Source organism: Epinephelus lanceolatus, chromosome 13, assembly GCF_041903045.1.
Source record: "Epinephelus lanceolatus isolate andai-2023 chromosome 13, ASM4190304v1, whole genome shotgun sequence".
Classification (NCBI taxonomy): domain Eukaryota; kingdom Metazoa; phylum Chordata; class Actinopteri; order Perciformes; family Serranidae; genus Epinephelus; species Epinephelus lanceolatus.
This window is the reverse complement of record NC_135746.1, coordinates 14450730-14471755: the sequence shown is the minus strand read 5'-3', so window position 1 is coordinate 14471755 and position 21026 is coordinate 14450730. Positions and strand designations below refer to the sequence as shown.

The 21026-nt window shown below is 40.4% G+C and overlaps 1 protein-coding gene across 3 annotated transcripts in view; it reads left to right on the top strand.

The window, feature by feature from the left end:
* LOC117270390 (E3 ubiquitin-protein ligase RNF19A) overlaps nt 1-21026 on the top strand; it is a 47286-nt gene that overhangs the window by 24446 nt on the left and 1814 nt on the right. The window contains exons 4-9 of one of the 3 annotated variants that reach the window (XM_033647980.2): nt 1339-1544; nt 1666-1807; nt 6986-7148; nt 8792-8906; nt 16520-16651; nt 17073-17343. In XM_033647980.2, the coding sequence (XP_033503871.1) occupies nt 1339-1544; nt 1666-1807; nt 6986-7148; nt 8792-8906; nt 16520-16651; nt 17073-17343 (1029 nt within the window). Of the gene's footprint in view, nt 1-1338; nt 1545-1659; nt 1808-6985; nt 7149-8791; nt 8907-16519; nt 16652-17072; nt 17344-21026 lie in introns of all 3 variants that reach the window. The other 2 variants (XM_033647981.2, XM_033647979.2) reach the window with 2 other exon arrangements.

Here is a 21026-nt window from a genome sequence, read left to right as displayed (position 1 = left end):
ACAACTAGTGTGGAAATCAATCTTGGTCCAATATGTTACTTACACAAACTGTGTAAGATGTGAAAACTTGAAGCCTCCATTACACATACACTGAGAATGGACTTAGGAGACATCACAGATCATAGATTCAGATACAAATTATTACTCAAAGCAGCATGTTTTTTTTTTTACATGTTTATAAACATTTATTGAGGGGATCTTTACAAGTTCATACATGTGTATATATATATAGGGATGTGCTCTTCAAAAGATCTATAATCTATTACATGGGCACAAAATAAAAGTGTAGCAATTCATCTGAATGATATCAGTTGTTGTTGCTTTATGTTTTGTTTGAACCTCTTTGAAAATCTTCGCAGGCTAAGGTGTGTAAATATCTCTAATATCTAATCCAATTATTGCTGCTTTCTTTGATAACTATATTCACTGATACCTGGAAATGTTTTTATGCATGAGCAGGCCCACGCTGGCTTTGTTGTTCAGCCAAAAGGGGTTGACTTGACAATCAGACACAAGCTGTTTAAATCTAGCCTGACACTGACGTGGGATCCAGGCAGCAGTCTAATTATCCTCTTATGTGTGTGTGGCCCTCAGCCTGGTGATTCATCTACCTCTCTTACAAATCTGAGAACCACATAAACCTGGAGATGCCAAAGGAAAAAAAAGCCTGGAGGAGCTTTTCTGATACTTCACAGTAGAGCAGTGCTGCCCGGGTCCTTAAGGCGTCGTAAATCACTCACGGTTACTTTCACTTGTGTTTGATCACTAATCACATGATCTTTTGAATATTAAAATTTATGTTAATGTCCCCTCTGAGGAGTGAGACTAGGGGCACAGGTGTCAAGCTCCTTGTTAGCATCATAATAACTGCTGGAGATCTAAGGGTGGAATTATTTCTGGTTCAGGTGTTGAACTGTGGAAACCAGTCCCACAGATAGTTGTATCTCTCTTTGAGCTGTGATTCACTGAGGCACACTGTCAACAAACGTACCATTTGTGAGCAAAGACAACAATGAATGAATTCAGTGTGCCTTGCCAGGCTGATCGGGTGAACAGTACAAGGAGATCAAGTATTAGATGGGAGACTTACTGCAGCTTTTCATAGGTATTCCAGTCAGCCAACCAAAGCTGTGAAGTTTAAATGAAACTGCAGTCAAGTCTCAGCTGAGGGCAACAGGGTGCAATAGAGAGAGCACCTGGATTTAAACCCACCATTACGCCTGACGCTGAGCTGTCCTGTAATAAGAATCCCAACAACGAATTCCCCTTCAGGGATCAATAAACATATTAATGATGTCCACTCTGTCATTTTTATCTGCAGTATCTGTCTCTCCTCAGCTATGCAGTGATAGCTTACGGCTGTGCAGAGTGTCCCAAGCTGAGCTGCGGCCGCGAGGGATGTGACACAGAATTCTGCTACCACTGTCGGCAGCTGTGGCACCCCAACCAGACGTGTGACCAGGCCCGGCGTCAGCGAGCCCGCCACACCTCAGGCGGCACCGATGCCTCCACGCTGTACGTCTTCAATGAAGAACCCGGAGGAGGTGAGACTGACAGCCACTCTTACTTTCCCTTTTTGTGTTTAAACCTCCTGTACCACAATATATGTAAAATAAATGTAGTGTAGCCACCCCTCACACATTAACTCTGTTGCTGAAGATGCAGAGGAGATCAAAGCGTGCCCTCGCTGCGGTGCCTACATCATGAAGACCAATGATGGCAGCTGTAACCGTATGAACTGCACTGTGTGTGCCTGTCAGTTCTGCTGGCTGTGTATGCAGGAGATCACCGACGTGCACTACCTCAGGTACTCAGCTCACACTCATGAACACATTAACAATCTAAACCAAATGCTCACATCTAACTTGTACAGTGTAATTTCATTTTTTCTATACCTTTACAAAAGGCTTTTTTTATATTTTCTTTTTCTTTAAATTAAAAAGAAATCATCAGGCACAAAGCTACTTGAACAGTGCACTTTTTTGTGACTGACAAATAAATAAATAGACAAATAATAATAGAAAAAATGTGCAGACAAACAATTAAGCACTGCCATCAAAAAAAGACAAAACAAATAAATACATAAATAATAGTAATCAAAAGAAAGAACCCTTAGGTCCAAGTGTAGCAGGTCACCAGGAGTAGTTACTGCAGTGCTGGGTGTTATGATGAAATAATTGCATCACAACATATCTTGGGGTTTTAGCAGTATCACCTTGCAGAGTGATGTGATGATGTGAACGCCATGTGTAGTGTCATGCCGTGAGCAGGAAGTGATGCATTCAATGGGCACTTGAATGTAAAACGCCCAAACTAGATACCTCAAAAGGTGCCGTGACAACAGGCTTTTGCAAAAATTCTTGATGAATTGAAAACATTGGGTCTGCGTTTAACAGAAAACTATATCAAAACATCAGTTTACAAACTTGTGCAGTATAATCAATATGTCAGTTTTCCAGTCGTATGCTCGGTAATGTCCAACCAAACAGCCCTTTCCAACAGTGAACTGAAAGTGAAACTTGCCTATGCTCTCTTCAAACCCAGACTCCATTGACAAAAAACAATTTACCTCGCTTAACACAGGAGCTGCTGGTCTACTGCTGCTTTAATCAGTTAGTTAGTTAGTGTTATTGTGCGACAAAACAAAACTGATCAAGGCAGTGCTAGACCAGCAGCTCCCATGTTCAGTGAGGTAAAATTACAGTTTTTGTCAATGAAGTCTGGCTTTCATTTTCATTTGTGTGATTTATTTAATTTATAAGGACAGCGCACATTAATCAAAATTTCTGTAAATGTGCTGGTGTCAGCCAGCTGGCTAATTTTCCTGGGCAAGATGTTTTGAAATCAATAAAAGAATAAAATTCACAGGACATAGACAGCATAAAGACATTTACTACAGCAAACAGAAATTGTCAAGATAGATCAGAAGCCATGCAAAGCAACAAGCAGAGCATCAGCACAATACAATAACACAACAACAAACAGCATGTTAGCACCAACAGACATGTGAGCAACATGAAGCACCAACACACAGATTAGCATCACATTCAAACATGCAGAGCAGCAATAGAAAGTAAACATCGTTAAAATACGATTAGTAGTCATTAGTCATTATGTAGGTCTTAATAAAATGTTAAAACATGCAGTTCAAGGTAAGCCAGAAAGGCTTTGAAGTGAGTGTAGGTAAGTTTCACTTTCAGTTTAGTTTTAAGTAGTAAGGTTGTTGTGAAAATGCATGTGTTTGGGCAGTACTGAGCATACGACTGGATAAATGAGACTTAGATTGTCTGCATGAGTTGTGTGAGAGTTTGTAAATGGATGTTTTGATATAGTTTTGCTGTTGTTAAACGTGGACCCCTATGCCTTCAGTTGATCAAGAATTTTGTTTGTGTTTCTGGGTTCTTCATTCACCAGAGGCATGTGAGAAAAACAAAAGTTTTCTTAATGAATTGAACCTAACACGGGACAAGTAAATGATATACAAAGGATTATTTTGGGGATGAAGTATTCCTTTAAGTCGGCTAACATGCTCAACATTTGCTGGTTTCAGCTCCTTAAATGTGAGGATTTTCTGTTTCTGTCTGATTGTAAATTAAATGTATTTCAGTTGGTGGGTCAAAAGCTTTTTGAAGATGCTGCCTTGGGCATTTTCCACTATTTTCTGAGATTTTATAGACCAAACTAAAATCTAAAAAGCAATCAACAACATCACTGATAATAAAAATAACCATTAGCTGCACCCCACAATGACTGATCTTGGTGTTTGGGACCTACAAAGTGAATGTACTGCACAAAAACACAAGAGAAACAGCAGCAGAATTTGATCCCTGTCTCACAGCAGCATGAGGTGAGACAATGCTCTGTGGCACTAGTCCAGCTTTGGTAAGATACTTTGGTAGATTCTTCAATTCTTCCATAAAGAACAACTAGCTTCACTAAAATGAGTGCATGTGATCATATCACTATTCCATCTGTATCTTGTAAAACAACACCCAGTCAGAAATTTAAAAAGAAAAAAAAACTGTGCCAGTCAGCAAGGCATGACCATTATGTCATTGTTTAGAGGCTGCGCTGCTTTAAACTGTTCATCTGGGCCTCCATTGATTTTTCCAGGCCTGGAAAGGAGTCAGAGCTGACTTGTCATCAATTAATCAGTTCGATCTGCCTCCATATTTCCATGCAGCAGAATATGTAACTCAAGCTACAAGACGAGCTTGAGTAGAAGCTGATTCGCTGAATTTGAAGAAGCAGTCTAAAGGGGATCTATCATGCACATATGGGTCTGGAACACGTTTCACCCTCTGTCTGAGAAGACTCCATTTTAGTGCCCGTCTCTCTTTAAGCACCCTTCCGAACGCAGCTCAGCCTTTCTTCCAATTTTTCCCAGTGGCCACTCGCAATATTACAGCTAAAAGACCACCATAATAAAAGAGACTTTTGTAAAACAGTTGACAGGACATCACAAACTGCAAACGAGGTCAATTATGACTCTATTATGATTTTGATCTGTGGAGGTTTAATATTTGTAAACCTTTTCTCAAGCCGAGAAAAACTATCCATGACATCATCACAATGTAAAGTCTATAAGCCAAGTAGGAACTTGGGGGCGGGGCCAGTGGGAGAAACATTACCACGCATATTCAGTTGGCCACATATTGTGCAAGTAAACCTGGAAGCTAGCAACTTTCTTTGGCGTACGTGCCGGGCGAGCAGTTCTAATCAAATGAAAGGTGCCATCTTGGCATCCAGTATCTAGGTATTATTATACATCTGTGGCGTTGCTGCACTGTCTTTGCGTTGAACAGAGAATAGCGGAGCTTTCCAACATAAAAAAAGTCACAAATAAAAGCTTCGAATCACAACCGGAGATGTTCCAGCAGAAATATGATCCAAAATTGGGGAGAAATTAACAACAGCAGCAACCAAGATTATGTTTCCTTGATGTTAGCATGTAGCTTCATGTAGGTTATCAGTGTACTCGCAGCTGGGGAATGACTGTAATAGAGAATAGCGGTACTTTCTTTCTTTAGAAATCACCAATAAAAACTTCTAAAGACAACCGGACATGTTCCAGCAGAAATATGATCCAAAATTGGGGAGAAATTAACAACAGCAGCAACCAAGATTATATGTTTCCTTGATGTTATGTAGCTTCATGTAGGTTAGCAGTGTACTCGCAGCTGAGGAATGACTGTAATAGAGAATGGCGGTACTTTCTTTCTTTAAAAATCACCAATAAAAGCTTCTAAAGACAACCAGACATGTTCCATCAGAAATATGAGCCAAAATCGGGGAGAAATTAACTTCAGCAGCAACCAAGATTACATGTTTCCTTGATGTTAGCATGTAGGTTCATGTACGTTAGCAGTGTACTTGCAGCCAGAGAACGACTGTAAGGGAGTATAGCAGCATTTTTCTTCCGTTAAAAATCACTAATAAAAGTGTCTTAACACAACCGGACATGTTCCAGCGGCAATGTGACCCAAAAGTGGGAGAAATTTACAAAATCAGAAACCAAGATTACATGTTTCCCTGAAGTTAGCATGTATAGCTATGTACATTAGCAGCATTCTTGCAGCTGGGGAATGACTGGAGAATAGCAGCACTTTCTACAGTGAAAAATCACCTTTAAAAGCTTTTAAACATAACCAGACATGTTCCAGCAGAAATATAATTCTGAAATCAGGGAGAAATTAACATCATCAGCAACCAAGATTACATTTTTCCCTGACGTTAGCTTGTAGCTACCTGTAGCAGTGTACGTAATGTTAACACTTGCAGTAAGTTAGTGATCCTGGAGCAGATGACCATATAAAGTAATTCATCATGATCTGACATAATTTTGTAGCCCAAAACAGTATTGAAAATGGAGTACAGGTTTTCGCTCACAGAGATTACTTTTAGATATCTACCTCATTATTTGTTCGACTGTGGCCACCTTAAATATGAACACCTGGCATTTAAACGTTATATAAATGACAGAAAATAAGGAAAAGCCTAGTCGGTCCCCTTTTATCTTTCTGCTGGCCATGGCCAATAAACTACGGCGTATAGATATGTATGCTTTTCATGTATTTATCATTTTCATGTCATGTGCATATGTATTAATGAATGCAACAGATGAGAAAGAGGGAATTGTGTTCGCCTGAGCCTCATTGTCTTTCTACACCATCCCTTCTCCCTTTCTCTCCCCTCATCTCTCTCTGTCTGTCACACTACAAATTACAGTAAACGTCCTGTAGAAGGGCAAAGCTTTTAGCATCTCGCAGCAAATCTGCCAGTTCAGAGCAACAGAGCACAACTTCTATATCTCCCCATAATTCCCCCACTCAGGCTTTTAGAACCCCAAAGTGACATTTGCTGCTGGAATACAAATGCACACTTTGAGAGATAGCATAGCCCTAAGGTGCTATTTGTGTTGCTCATATTGTCACTGCTGCTCCGACAAGTTAATTGCTGCCTGATTAGGACCAAAAAGCGTTACTCAGCTTTTAAACCGCTTTCCTTGGCAGTTAGAATTACACCGCAACACCAAGGACTGAAGCTAATTTAAAGAAGCACCGCATTTATTGTGCCTAACGTCATATCAAGCGACAAAGAACTGACTTTAAAAGACTTAAATAAACCAGCTTTTCCATTTACCTAACAGCGGTATGTAAGATAAATGAGTGTGAGAATGGTAGCTGCAAATGACTGTAATTGAGGGAGAAAGGATGAGGCTGAAATGAGAAAAGCAGATGAGGTCATTCAGTTTGGGTAGTGATGTTATGACAGCAATGAGGCAAACATTTAAAGTTGTCATGTTGTTGTCAGTACTCATTTATTTCAAGGTTCGAGGTTTATTTATTGTCATTGTACAACACAGGGTTGCACAACAAAATGCAGTTGTAGCCTATGAAGTCAGTTCAACTTTCTGAACTCTGTGCATGATGATAGTTTGAGCTCACATCTGATCTCCCCTGTCATGTCTTCCTGTGTGTCTCAGTCCCTCAGGATGTACATTCTGGGGGAAGAAGCCATGGTCTCAAACCCGCAAGGTTCTGTGGCAGGTGGGCATGTTGCTCGGAGCACCAGTGGTCATCTCCCTAATAGCGGGCATCGCCATCCCAGTCATCATTGTGGGCATACCAATCTACATGGGCCGCAAGGTACAAAGCAGTCTGTACGTTTACATGCACAGCTATGGTTATAACTCGACTAGGCCATTTTATTAGACTCTTATCCTTGTCCCAGCGTACAAGCACGGAAGGGTTTGATTTATTGACCAAAGTATGTCCAATTCTGCCACAGTAAGTGGCGGAACACCCCCTTTCAACTTGTTAGTTTTGAACCTTTTTCCGGTTGACCTATTATGTCACAGACTAACCAATCAACAAGCAAATTAGTTAGCAGCAAACTGGTACCATGGTGAACATCTTTACAGCTCTGTACATTTTGTCTGTCCACCAATGCACAGCTCTGAATGTAGACTTCGCCATATTGTGAGTGGCTTCTTCTCCTGATGTGCATTTAATGCTATTCAACTTCTGGGTCAAAGCCCGGGGCGGAAACTGGAGCATGCACAGAGCGCCTCGGCCAGTTTGGGTCCGACTGACTGTATAGATGAAGGAGTAATTCAACTCCCAATCGCATTATCTGGGTGTGTTAGCCCGCCTTTGACAAATTCGATTAAGTACGATTTCAGTTGGACTAACATGTTTACATGTATTTTAAACGTCTGGTTTTAGTCTGACTTACACAATAAATCAATTTTCTCTAATGTCATGTAAACACACTTCAAATAAGTGGTTTGAATGGACATGTTTGCTTTTTGAGTAACTGGTTAAGTTTGTGCATGCATCAGCAGACAGTCCAATATGTGCAAACTGCTCCAATATGATGGACTAGAATGTTTAAACTCTTTCATCAGATATCCAGAGTCGCATGTTAATTCTGCTTATAATCAACAGATGTCAAGTCAACTTGTAAATATACACAAAACTCTGGAAACGAAAGATAAAAAGTGTCATATGTCGACAGTATTCTCATCAATTTGGCATCAATATAAAGATAAACTATAGTTCTGTACAAACAACTTCTTGGATTTTGTCACCTCAACTCGCTACTAGGGTTGCAGAGATTGGTGGTTCGGATACATGCCAAATTAAACACAGGCTTTTGTTCATTTCATAGCTCTACCAGTTTCTCCCCTATTTCTGCAGCACAAGAAAAGGGGGAGAAACTTGTCTTGTTCTTGCACCACCATAGAGTCCTCCATGTTTACTTTCTACCAGGGTTGCTGCTTCCTGTTTGGTGCTGGAGAGAGCGCAGTTGCTGGCTGTTGGCAATGTTCACATCACTGAACTTCACTATTAGAATGAGCCAAGACTTAAAACTTACGACTATATTACACGTTCGATTTTACTGGAAAGTTAAGTGGAGAAACAGACTGACTTAAGACAGCTCAGACTGAGTTTAATGACCACCGTACGCCAAACAATTGAGATCACGGGGGCGTGTCACAGCTCTAGCAAAACTCTCATGATTTTATTTCAACATTAGAAATGTGTATGTGACTGTAAAATCACTTAAGAAGTCGTTTGGTCTAAGATCAGTGAAAGCATCCACTCATGTGTCTGTCTTTGTGTCAGAGCTCTGTAATAGCCTCCACAGGTCTCACAGGCTGTTTCCTTTCCCCTCACGCATGTATGAGTGGACATGAATAAGTGACAGGAATAAGTGGTTGCAGCGAACAACAAAGAGCAAATTAAATTTCCATTATCTAATTCATGTTTTATTTATTGCCTTGCAGGTCCATGGTCGCTGTAAGAAAAACAATATCTCAGGAAGTAAGCACTACTTGACTGTGGCAAGTGGGGTGATGATGTCAGTGTTTGTGTCGCCGGTCATAGCAGCTGTCACTGTGGGTAAGGAACAAACAACAGCACGGCAACAGCACCTTCTGTCCTAGCTTGCTTCTGCAAATGCACTAAGGAGATAATTATAGAAAGAAAAGAAAATAGATGCAACATCCTGAAACACAACGGTTCAGGTCAGACACCAGGCCTAAATATTATTTTCTATTAAAAATACAAAGCTGTAGTTCTATTAAAATTTCTAATATTTGAGGGCTGCATGTGGATCAAAAAGTCATTAAAGATAAAGACGATCCATTTTGTCCGACCAGCACACTGGCTCCCAGCTGTTGAGCTTCTGGGATAATCCCCTCCATAATAATGAGACGAGGATCAACAAGAAACCTCACATCTTCTCACACTCTACACACACAATTTTAAAGCTAAAATTAATGACTTCCTTCAACACTTTAGGAAATAACCTTATTTTCTTCTTTGCCAGTAGTTAGATAAGAAAATTGGTACCATTCTCATTTGTATGCTGAATATGATGCTACTGCCAACAGCCAGCTAATGTAGCTAATGTGGCTGATTAACGTGTTAGTATGCCCACACTACTACACCATTGTGTCCATCCTGAGCCGAAACTATCACATCAAAGACAGAAAAGCCCTTTTCTGCAGGTCAACAGAGGGACATTTGATGTTGCCGTTGTTGTGCTTTTATCTCCGTACGTGTTAGCTTGCTGTTACAGTCTGGGGTAAAGCAAAAATAAATGTGTTACGAGTCTGTCACACCACAGAAAAATGTGTCACTAACCACCCAGCCAAATTTGAATGATTTAAAAAATGCAGAGTATATAAAATCAGGTTTCAAAATGGTGAAAAAAGTAAGCAGTATTCTCTGCTCTGAAATGTCGAATCAAAGAACAAGCTGCTGACTGTCGTCACCAGCTAACCCAGAAGCATAAAGCACACACCCCCTAACCAATTCTGCCAAGCCCATACTTTTACTTTAATTTCTTACATTCATTCATTTTACGTGACCGTTTATCCTGTTAGGGGTCGCTGGGATAGGCTGGAGCCTATCCCAGCTGACATTGGGCGAGGGGCGGAGTACACCCTGGACAGGTCACCAGACTATCACAGGGCTGACACATAGAGACAGACAACCATTCACACACACATTCACACCTACGGACAATTTAGAGTCACCAATTAAACTGCATGTTTTTGTGTGGTGGGAGGAAGCCGGAGTACCCAGAAGGCCCACACTGTCATGGAGAGGAGGGTTCCAGTTAAAGTTAATTAATAAGGTTATAGGCCCTAACCCTAAGCAAGGGGTAGGCAACCTGTGACTCCGGAACCACATATGGCTCTTTAGCTCCTTTTAGCTCCTTCTTTAGCTAAAGAAATTCTTAAATTCTTCAACTGTAAAAATGTGAAGCCTATATACCGAAAATGTTTTAACATTTCAATAACAAAAACATGCGTTACATACATTTACAGCCTGACACCCTTTCCTTAAAATTTTGCCAAACCTCTATAGCAGTGGCTCGTCTTGAGTCTCCCTAGCTGGTTAGCTATGGAAGCCAAATCCCAAACAGCTAAAGTCTCGGAATAAAATAGAGAATTTAATAGTGTGCGGACAGATTTGTTTGCTAAGTACCAAACAATCATAAACAGTGCCCTGCACAGTAGCCACCTTGTGGTAAAACATATTAATGAATGCTCATTTAGACTATTAGTACAGGCTAATTTAGACTTAACAAGCTGTTTTACCTTCATTACAAAGCTTGAATATGTTTTGTGCCTCCACACAGACTTTTTTTTAAAATTATTTTTGGTCAAAAAAAAAAAAAAAAAAAAAAAGGCTCTTTTGATAGTAAAGTTCACCCAGACTTTAACTGTGTAGTCAGCCCTCTGTTAAAGTAGTGCTACGTTAGCTACCAAGCTAATGTTAATGTCAAGATATTGTCGTCATAGAAATAAAACCCACACATAGAGCACCATTAAAAACTAGCGCAGGGAGCACTTTTTTATGACATGCTAGGATGAAGCACTCCCAGCACCCTGCCATTACTTTTCTGCTGAAGAGAGTGCTATGCGGACACATGCCCGTATATCAAGTTTGAGGTTTAAAACTGACACGTTTTAACCTCCGTAAAACCCAAGGTGATGTTTTTACACTTCTTTTTGTACAGATGAAACATACGAGATAGAACATGTTGATCAGTGAGCAGTGAGGTACAAGTAGGTGGATTTTGTTACCCGTCAACAGTGCCAGATTTCTTGTTTCCTATGGTGTAGTCTTTGTACCATGCTAAGCTGACCAGCTTGCAGGGGCTTCACATTTACCATAAGAAACATAAAAGTGCTACCAGTCGTATTGGTAAGACACAAATTGACAATAGTGCTAAAGCACTGGAATAGTAGTACAGAACGGAAGCAAACCAACAAATAAACAAACAAACAGACAAAAGATGGAAAGGTTATTTTCTTCATGTAGGCAAAAAATGGTCCCCACGTATTTTTAAATTTCCTGGGAGAGCCTTTCAATATATCGGATTTTCTCAAACTGTAAATTACTGAGAATCTATTTTATCCATAAAGCATGGGACGGCGGTTTTGGTGATTTCCTCTTTAGTATAAGACGTCTAGCCAATAATGTTACAGAAGCTACAAGATGGACCTGCACTTGCACAGTGCCTTTCTAGTCATCTTTTACACTACGAGTCAAATTCACCCATTCACACACTGGTGGCCGAGGCTACCATACAAGGTGCTACCTGCTACTCAGTTTTTGACACACTCACACACCAATGGAACAGCCATTTGGACAATGTGGAGTTTAGTATCTTGCTCAAGGACACTTTGACATGCAGACTAGAGGAGCTAGGGACTGAACCGCTGATCTTCCAATTAGTGGACGACCCACTCTACCTCTGAGCCACAGCCATCAAGCTTAAGCAAAGGCAACTGAGAGATGCCAAACAGGGCTCGATAGCTGTTACCTTTCGACAAAATGTTGAAAATCGCAGTCCAGCAGTCATACAGCGATGTACATGACCAAAACATGTGTGCATGCGTTGCAAGAAACCCTTTAATAAATCATGCATCTATCATCAATCTTTAGCTGTGTAAATACTCACAAACTAGGTTTCTGTATGCAAACGCACCACTTGATTTCATCACCACACACACACTCAGTGTGAGGCAGAATTTCGATGACTCATGCTACTTCCTACTGTAGGTAACATTCCCCGGCTGTGACAGGAATCCTTAAGGCTTTAGCAGCTTCTCAGCTTCCCTCTGCAGTGTCACGACCATCACTGAACCGCTCACTGACAGGCCCTCCCCTGGCACACACACACTCAAACACATTTAGCCACACTGTACTTTTCACCCTCATCTCCTGCCCCATCCCTGTCAGTGCGCCACTCCACCCTCATTTTTCTCCCTGCCATATGTTTTATCAGCTCTGTCTCACTACGATTGTTATTTTGTTTCTCATTTCACTCACAGCTCCTCGTCTTGTTGTTTCCCTCTTTGTGACTGACACGCACAGACATCCTCTCACGTTCACTCCTCTCTCTTTCTCGCTGTGGGCTGTTTGGCTGGCAGGCTCATCCTCTTGCCCTGATTTCACCCTGTTGCTGAGTCAATAGTGTCCCAGTGTTCCCGCTGTGTTAATGATGTCCCTTTGTTTGTTCGGCACTCTGCTTTGTGTTCCCAAATTCCTATCTCAATTATAGGTTGCGTAATCGCACAGCGTAGGGAGGCTGCTGCTCATCGAGTTTGGGGGCTTGTTAAAAGGCACTTTTGTGAAGGTTATAGGAGGAGAGTGGGGTGATATCTTACTTGTGAAATAAAACTGGCTTTGCTAGAGTCGTTATGCGCTGCTCTGCTCTTATTGAGACTTAATATGAAGCCAGATGATCTATTATTAATTTGTCAAAATTGTACATTGAAGACTTATTTTTATTGTCAGGAAATAAAACTGAGAGGACAAACAATAACCAAACATAAAGAGGGCTGTGCCGATTCAGTCATTAACTTTAATTGACCAGGAAATGGCCTCGCTGAGATTCAAAATCTCTTCCACAGAAGTGTCCTGGACAACATGGCAGCACCACACAGGACATAAAGAGGTTTCAAAACATATAACACAGACTTACAATGAATTTAATAAAATACAAGTAATGTTAAATAGATATGGAGTTGATTAAAATAAAAACATAAAATGGATGATTAATGCTAGATCTGTTTGCCTCAAATTAAAAGAGAAGGGAATTGAAAGCTTGCAAGGAAATCGGTTCCTGAAAGAAGATGTAAGTCAATAGCTCCCAGTATTATTTGGAAGATTATAATTGCATAGATGGTTTAGATGCCAAGAACAACATTATAGATCAGTGTGTTCCTGCAACTTTGTGTGCAGTGCATAGTGAAGCGGGAGGGGCTCCCTCTTGTGTTTATTTTGGGTACTGCAATAATAATATCATAATAATATGACTGTTAAGGGTCAGTCCACCAATTTAATATGTCTTTAAACTTAAAGTCTATTAACAGGAAACTGCATTTATTAGTCACTGGGATGACCACTCAGCTTGTGTCATATCAAAGAAAAGAAGAATTCTAAGAAAGTTATTCAAGTGGTTGGTTTGATGAAAATGAGAAGTTGGACTGTGCGACAAAATATGAACTAGTTTTATTCCTAAAGCTTGGATGTCAACCCTCTCTGAGCAAATTAGCTTGATTTCTTTAAAATACATGGAAAGAAGGCAAGTAAAGAAGCAATTAAAGAAAAAATGACCCCCCAAAATTAGCAAGAAATTAGTAAAAAAAAAAAAAAAAACAAAATTAAAAACAAAAATAATATTAAATAAAAAAGAAATAAAAATAAAGTTAAAAAATAAACAAGTAAATGACCTGGAAAGAGTGCTTAAAATTACAATAATTCTGTAACATAATTTGAAAATGTAATAATAATAATTATAAACAGTCTTTATCTAGCTTTTTCTTTTTTCCCCCGAGTTTTTGTTTCTAAATAATTTTCTAAATCTTTTTTTTTTTTTTTTTTTTTAACAATTTGTGGGACATTTCTTACCAAGTTGTTCATTCCCTTTATACCCATGTTTTCGAAAGATATCACACCAATTTGCTCAGGGTTCAAAGGTTTAAACACTTGCAAAAAGCGTTTGAATAAACAGCGTAAGAAAAGTGATGTCGTTCTAGGTTTCGAAGGGTTAAGCAAACTAGACTGTATAATACATGCTACAAGTATGGAGACATACAGAATAAACTATTCATGTCTTTCTATAACTCGTATATTTGGTCTGACACCTACGTACAGTACAGGCCAAAAGTTTGGACACACCTTCTCATTCAATGCGTTTTCTTTATTTTCATGACTATTTACATTGTAGATTCTCACTGAAGGCATCAAAACTATGAATGAACACATGTGGAGTTATGTACTTAACAAAAAAAGGTGAAATAACTGAAAACATGTTTTATATTCTAGTTTCTTCAAAATAGCCACCCTTTGCTCTGATTACTGCTTTGCACACTCTTGGCATTCTCTCCATGAGCTTCAAGAGGTAGTCATCTGAAATGGTTTCCACTTCACAGGTGTGCCTTATCAGGGTTAATTAGTGGAATTTCTTGCTTTATCAATGGGGTTGGGACCATCAGTTGTGTTGTGCAGAAGTCAGGTTAATACACAGCCGACAGCTCTATTGGACAACTGTTAAAATTCATATTATGGCAAGAACCAATCAGCTAACTAAAGAAAAACGAGTGGCCATCATTACTTTAAGAAATGAAGGTCAGTCAGTCCGGAAAATTGCAAAAACTTTAAATGTGTCCCCAAGTGGAGTCGCAAAAACCATCAAGCGCTACAATGAAACTGGCACACATGAGGACCGACCCAGGAAAGGAAGACCAAGAGTCACCTCTGCTTCTGAGGATAAGTTCATCCGAGTCACCAGCCTCAGAAATCGCAAGTTAACAGCAGCTCAGATCAGAGACCAGATGAATGCCACACAGAGTTCTAGCAGCAGACCCATCTCTAGAACAACTGTTAAGAGGAGACTGCGCCAATCAGGCCTTCATGGTCAAATAGCTGCTAGGAAACCACTGCTAAGGAGAGGCAACAAGCAGAAGAGATTTGTTTGGGCCAAGAAACACAAGGAATGGACATTAGACCAGTGGAAATCTGTGCTTTGGTCTGATGAGTCCAAATTTGAGATCTTTGGTTCCAACCGCCGTGTCTTTGTGAGACGCAGAAAAGATGAACGGATGGATTCCACATGCCTGGTTCCCACTGTGAAGCATGGAGGAGGAGGTGTGATGGTGTGGGGGTGTTTTGCTGGTGACACTGTTGGGGATTTATTCAAAATTGAAGGCACACTGAACCAGCATGGCTACCACAGCATCCTGCAGCGACATGCCATCCCATCCGGTTTGCGTTTAGTTGGACGATCATTTATTTTTCAACAGGACAGTGACCCCAAACACACCTCCAGGCTGTGTAAGGGCTATTTGACCAAGAAGGAGAGTGATAGAGTGCTGCGGCAGATGACCTGGCCTCCACAGTCACCGGACCTGAACCCAATCGAGATGGTTTGGGGTGAGCTGGACCGCAGAGTGAAGGCAAAGGGGCCAACAAGTGCTAAATACCTCTGGGAACTCCTTCAAGACTGTTGGAAAACCATTTCAGGTGACTACCTCTTGAAGCTCATGGAGAGAATGCCAAGAGTGTGCAAAGCAGTAATCAGAGCAAAGGGTGGCTATTTTGAAGAAACTAGAATATAAAACATGTTTTCAGTTATTTCACCTTTTTTTGTTAAGTACATAACTCCACATGTGTTCATTCATAGTTTTGATGCCTTCAGTGAGAATCTACAATGTAAATAGTCATGAAAATAAAGAAAACACATTGAATGAGAAGGTGTGTCCAAACTTTTGGCCTGTACTGTACATGAAAACTGACAGTCTGCCTCGTAAGCCTGTGTGGATATCTATTGATGCCAGATACTACATTGATATCAGAATGCAGAACCCCCAACTGAGTAAATTGTTGATGTTGGACAAAACGTATTCCATCTGAATATTAATATATTGTATTGCTAGGTAGTTGTAGTTATGATGGTCAATTTGAGAATTTATCAGCAGTCAAGTAAAAGTCATTTGTAAACCTGCAGGAAAGTCATCATGTCTGTAGCTGTGCCATATTTACATGGAGCAAAAGTGTATCTCCATAAATTGACAATCACCAAAAAATTCAGTTCAGTTTGAAGTTACATTTCGGCATGAGGTCCTTATGATCATTTTAGGTTATGGTTTTGCTAGCGTATCCAAAAAATGACAAGACGACCCAATGCGAGCTGATGAGAATGTGTATCAGGCACACGACACTATGTGTGAGGCAGTATGTAAGGGAAGCACTCCAATACCAAGTGTTTGGGAAGTCCACCACCAAAAGTTTGCATTCTGTTGCATGATGGGAAGTCTGAAGTCCAACTCTAGTCCTCCAACTTTATTGAAGTGCAGTACTAAATTCCAAGAGTACTCTTTAAATAACCATTTGTATGTCATTAAAAATGATTTTGGCACAAACAACAGACAAATGATTATGAGACATACACTGCATTATGACTTAAATACTTTTCTGTTTTCCTGCAGGTGTGGGTGTGCCGTTAATGCTGACTTATGTGTATGGGGTCGTCCCCATGTCGCTCTGTAGGAACGGTTGGTGTCGACCACAGAGTGAGCCGCCTGAAACACACAAAATACAACTGGAGGACTTAGCCAGCTGTGAGTACAGCAGTTAAAGGAATAGTTTGACTTCTTGGGAAATATGCTCATTCGCTTGCCGAGAGTTAGATGAAACAAAATGGCTACTGCTCTGATTTTTCAGCATTAATCATGGACCTGGAGCGAGGAGGCAATTAGCTTAGCAAGATAAAATGTGTTTATCAGTAAGCTTTAGAAGTGTTAGTAGGCATGTTTCTGAACCCTAGCAAGAGCCAGGTCTCCTGTTATGCTAAATTAAGCAAATCATCTGCCTCACAACTTCATATAATGAACAAAATATAAAAGTGAATAAGCATATGCCCTAGATTATAGAGCTTTCTCTTTAATAATTGTGTAGTTAACTCTTGGTATAAGTACTAGCTGCATTTAATTTTTACCCCAACCGCAACCTGATCTCATGAAGTTTCAACTTCTCTTATAGATCTTCTATTCTCTCATGTAGTCAGTGACCACTGGACGGGTCAGAACAACCCAACGCCCAGTGACACCAGCGTCCAGGAAGTCAGAGTCAGCGTACAGGAAGTGGGCGTCCTCCCCAGTACGAGCACCACGCCCCCGGAGCTAGATAGCTATGAGGAATTGGATGAAGCCACTAAACACCACGGATACACCCAGCAGGACAGCCAGTCAGACTGCGAGGTGGTTATTGTGCCTGACAGCAAGCCTGATGACATGCAAATGCTTCCTTCGAGGTAAATGCTGCCTCTTACTCTCCTTTTTTCTGTTTCTACCCATATCTCATTTTGACATTTCTAGGCAGGAATTTTAGCCATGTTAACATTTTGGCTCTAGGGAAGCCAATGTTAGTCCATTATTTGGCCCACCACTGTGGTCCAGACTGAAATGTTTTGACCACTACTGGATGGATTACTATGAAGTTTGGTACAGATATACATGTTCCCCTCAGAATTATTTGTATAACTTTGGTGATCCGTTAAAGGTTCTATATACAGTCAGGTTCATAATTATTTGGACAGTGATACAGTTGTCATCATTTTTGGCTCTGTACACCACCACAATAGGTTTTAAATGAAACAATGAATACCTGCTTAAAGTGCAGACTCTCAGCTTTCATTTAAGGCTTTTTTCAAAAATGTAGTATGAACCGTGTAGGAATTACAACCATTTCTTCACACAGTCCCCCAACTTTAAGGGCTCATAAGTATTTGGACAAACTAACATAATCATCAATTAAACAGTCAGTTTTAATACTTGGTTGCAAATCCTTTACAGTCAATGACTGCCTGAAGTGTTGGACACATAGGCATCATCAGATGCTGGGTTTCTTCCCTGGTGATGCTCTGCCAGCCCTTTACTGCAGCCGTCTGTACTTCCTGCTTGTGTTTTGGGTGTTTTGCCCTCAGTTTTGGCTTCAGCAAGAGAAACGCATGCTCAGTTTGATTCAGGTCAGATGATATGACTTGGCCATTGCACAACATTCCACTTCTTTGCCTTAAAAATGTCTTTGGTTGCTTTTGCAATATGCTTCAGGTCATTGTCCAACTGCACTGTGAAGCATCGTCCAATGAGTTTTGAAGCATTTAGTTGAATCTGAGCAGGTAATGGTGCCCCATACACTTCAGCTTTCATCCTGCTGCTCTTGTCAGCAGTCACATCATCAATAAATACAAGAGAACCAGTTCCACTGGCAGCCATACATGGCCATGACATAACAGTACTTCCACCATGCTTCACTGATGAGGTGGTGTGCTTTGGATCATGAGCAGTTCCTTGCCTTCTTCCTTCTCTTGTCTTCCCATCATTCTGGTAGTTGATCTTTGTTTTATCTGTCCATAGTATGCTGTTCCACAACTGTACAGGCTTTTTAGATGGTTTTTGACAAACTCTAATCTGGCCTTCCATTTTTAAGGCTAACCATTGGTTTGCATCTTGTGATAAACCCACTGTATTTATTCTAGTGAAGTCTTGTCTTGCTGACAAGAGCAGCAGGATGAAAGCTGAAGTGTATGGGGCACCATTATCTGCTCAGATTCAACCAAATGCTTCAAAACTCATTGGACGATGCTTCACAGTGCAGTTGGACATTGACCTGAAGCATACTGCAAAAGCAACCAAAGACATTTTTAAGGCAAAGAAGTGGAATGTTCTGCAATGGCCAAGTCATATCATCTGATCTGAATCCAACTGAGCATGCATTTCTCTTGCTGAAGCCAAAACTGAGGGCAAAACACCCAAAACACAAGCAGGAAGTGCAGACGGCTGCAGTAAAGGGCTGGCAGAGCATCACCAGGGAAGAAACCCAGCATCTGATGATGCCTATGTGTCCAACACTTGAGGCAGTCATTGACTGTAAAGGATTTGCAACCAAGTATTAAAACTGACTGTTTAATTGATGATTATGTTAGTTTGTCCAAATACTTATGAGCCCTTAAAGTTTGGGGACTGTGTGAAGAAATGGTTGTAATTCCTACACGGTTCATACTACATTTTTGAAAAAAGCCTTAAATGAAAGCTGAGAGTCTGCACTTTAAGCAGGTATTCATTGTTTCATTTAAAACCCACTGTGGTGGTGTACAGAGCCAAAATGATGACAACTGTATCATTGTCCAAATAATTATGGACCTGACTGTATACACTCACGCCATTCAGAGAGAGCATAAATGTAGCAGCAAACCACTATTTGCTATGTAATGACACAGGTCAGTAATGGCGTCTTAAGCAGAGAATGAATGCTCCTTTGTGTGTGTTGGATGTATGAAAGAGAAATGGATACAGCATTGGACCCTGCAGGGCCCTGTGCATTCCTGCCAAAAAAGTTTGACTTCAGAGGTATACAATTACCCAGATCTTCCACACCTTGAGGCCCACAGAGCAAGTGAACTAGAGACTTCGCTGGCCAGGCAGCTAACTTAAGGTTTAGCATTCCGCTAACTTGAATAAGGTTTAAGGTTTAGTGCTCCGCTAACTTGAATGCAATGTTCAGTTCAATGTTCAATGTACAATTCCTGTATAAATAAATAAATTAATTGAAAAATGAAATGAATATGAATAAAATGATTTTATCGTGTGGCTTTTGTAGACTTCTGAAATGTTATCAGAGTGAACAGATTAGTGTTGCATGGTATACCGGTACTAAAATAGTACTGCGGTACTAGAGTATTCCAAACGGTACTATACTGCATTTGGAAAATACCGGTACTTTGAAATTGATTCAATTCATTAATTTAGTTCATTTATTTTACTCAATTATGCACACAAACGCCTTTCTTGTTCCTATTGGAGCACAGATTGCACAAGTGGTGTGTATGACAACACCTGTATCAACATTCGCAGCTGGCGCATGTGAAAAAAGACAAGAGAAAGTCTGCCTCGCAAAGGGAGACAACACGAGACAACACAAACTTGGTGGGACATTTGAGTTACCAAACCGTGACGTCCGTACTGAGGTACTTACCGAACCATGATTTTTTTGGTACCGTCACACCCCTACTATTTATTGTTCTAAAGGTTTGTATCCAAAAGGACTTTTCCTTAGGAAAAGTACAGAAAAGTATCGAAATTCATATTGGTATTGGTACCGAAACAAAGATTTTGGTATTGTGACAACACTAGAACAGATCAAGTCCTGATAGTAAAATAAGGCATTTTCCAGGGATTGTGACACTCAAAAATCTATCCACTGATTTACAGATGTCTCTTTCACAATGTAAGTCTATGGAAAATAATATTTTTTGGCTCCATGGCATCATGTGACAGACCCAGAAGTTGTGTTCCATAGTTTGGTCACTACAAAAACTGCTATCCCACTGCTAGCTCATTACCACAGCTTTGCACTGCACTCATAAGGCACCTACCGCTGATATCAGGACACTGTTGTTATGGAAGCGTAACACCTACCCTCCAGTTCCCCCCTGGTTAACACTGTTAGCTCTGTCAGCACTGTTGCCGTTGTTACAGTAAGTGCCAAGTTAGCACCTGTAGCTGCTAGCAGCCAGAACTGTGTCCAGACAACGTGTAAGCTTTAAATTTTGCATAAAGCTCCTTTAACAAGCACCACCATCAGGTCAAAAAAAATTAGCTCATTAGTTTGGTTTATGACCAAACACCTGAAAAACTAATGACGTTCCCACCGGCCTCAGCTGTACTTTGTGTTTAGTGCTAATTAGCAAATGTTAGCGCACAAAATCCTTGAACTAAGATGGTCAACATGGTGAAAAGTACACCTGCTAAGCATCAGTGTAGTTTTGAGCATGTTAGCATTTAGCTCAGACTGCTAAGTATGGCCTTACAGAGCTGTTAGCATGGCTGTAGACTCTTTGTCTTCTTCTTTAAGTGTTTTTTGGCAACTTTTATTACATGCAATACTGATGTGAAAGCATCAAGACACTCTTTGTATATACTCCCTCAATTCAGA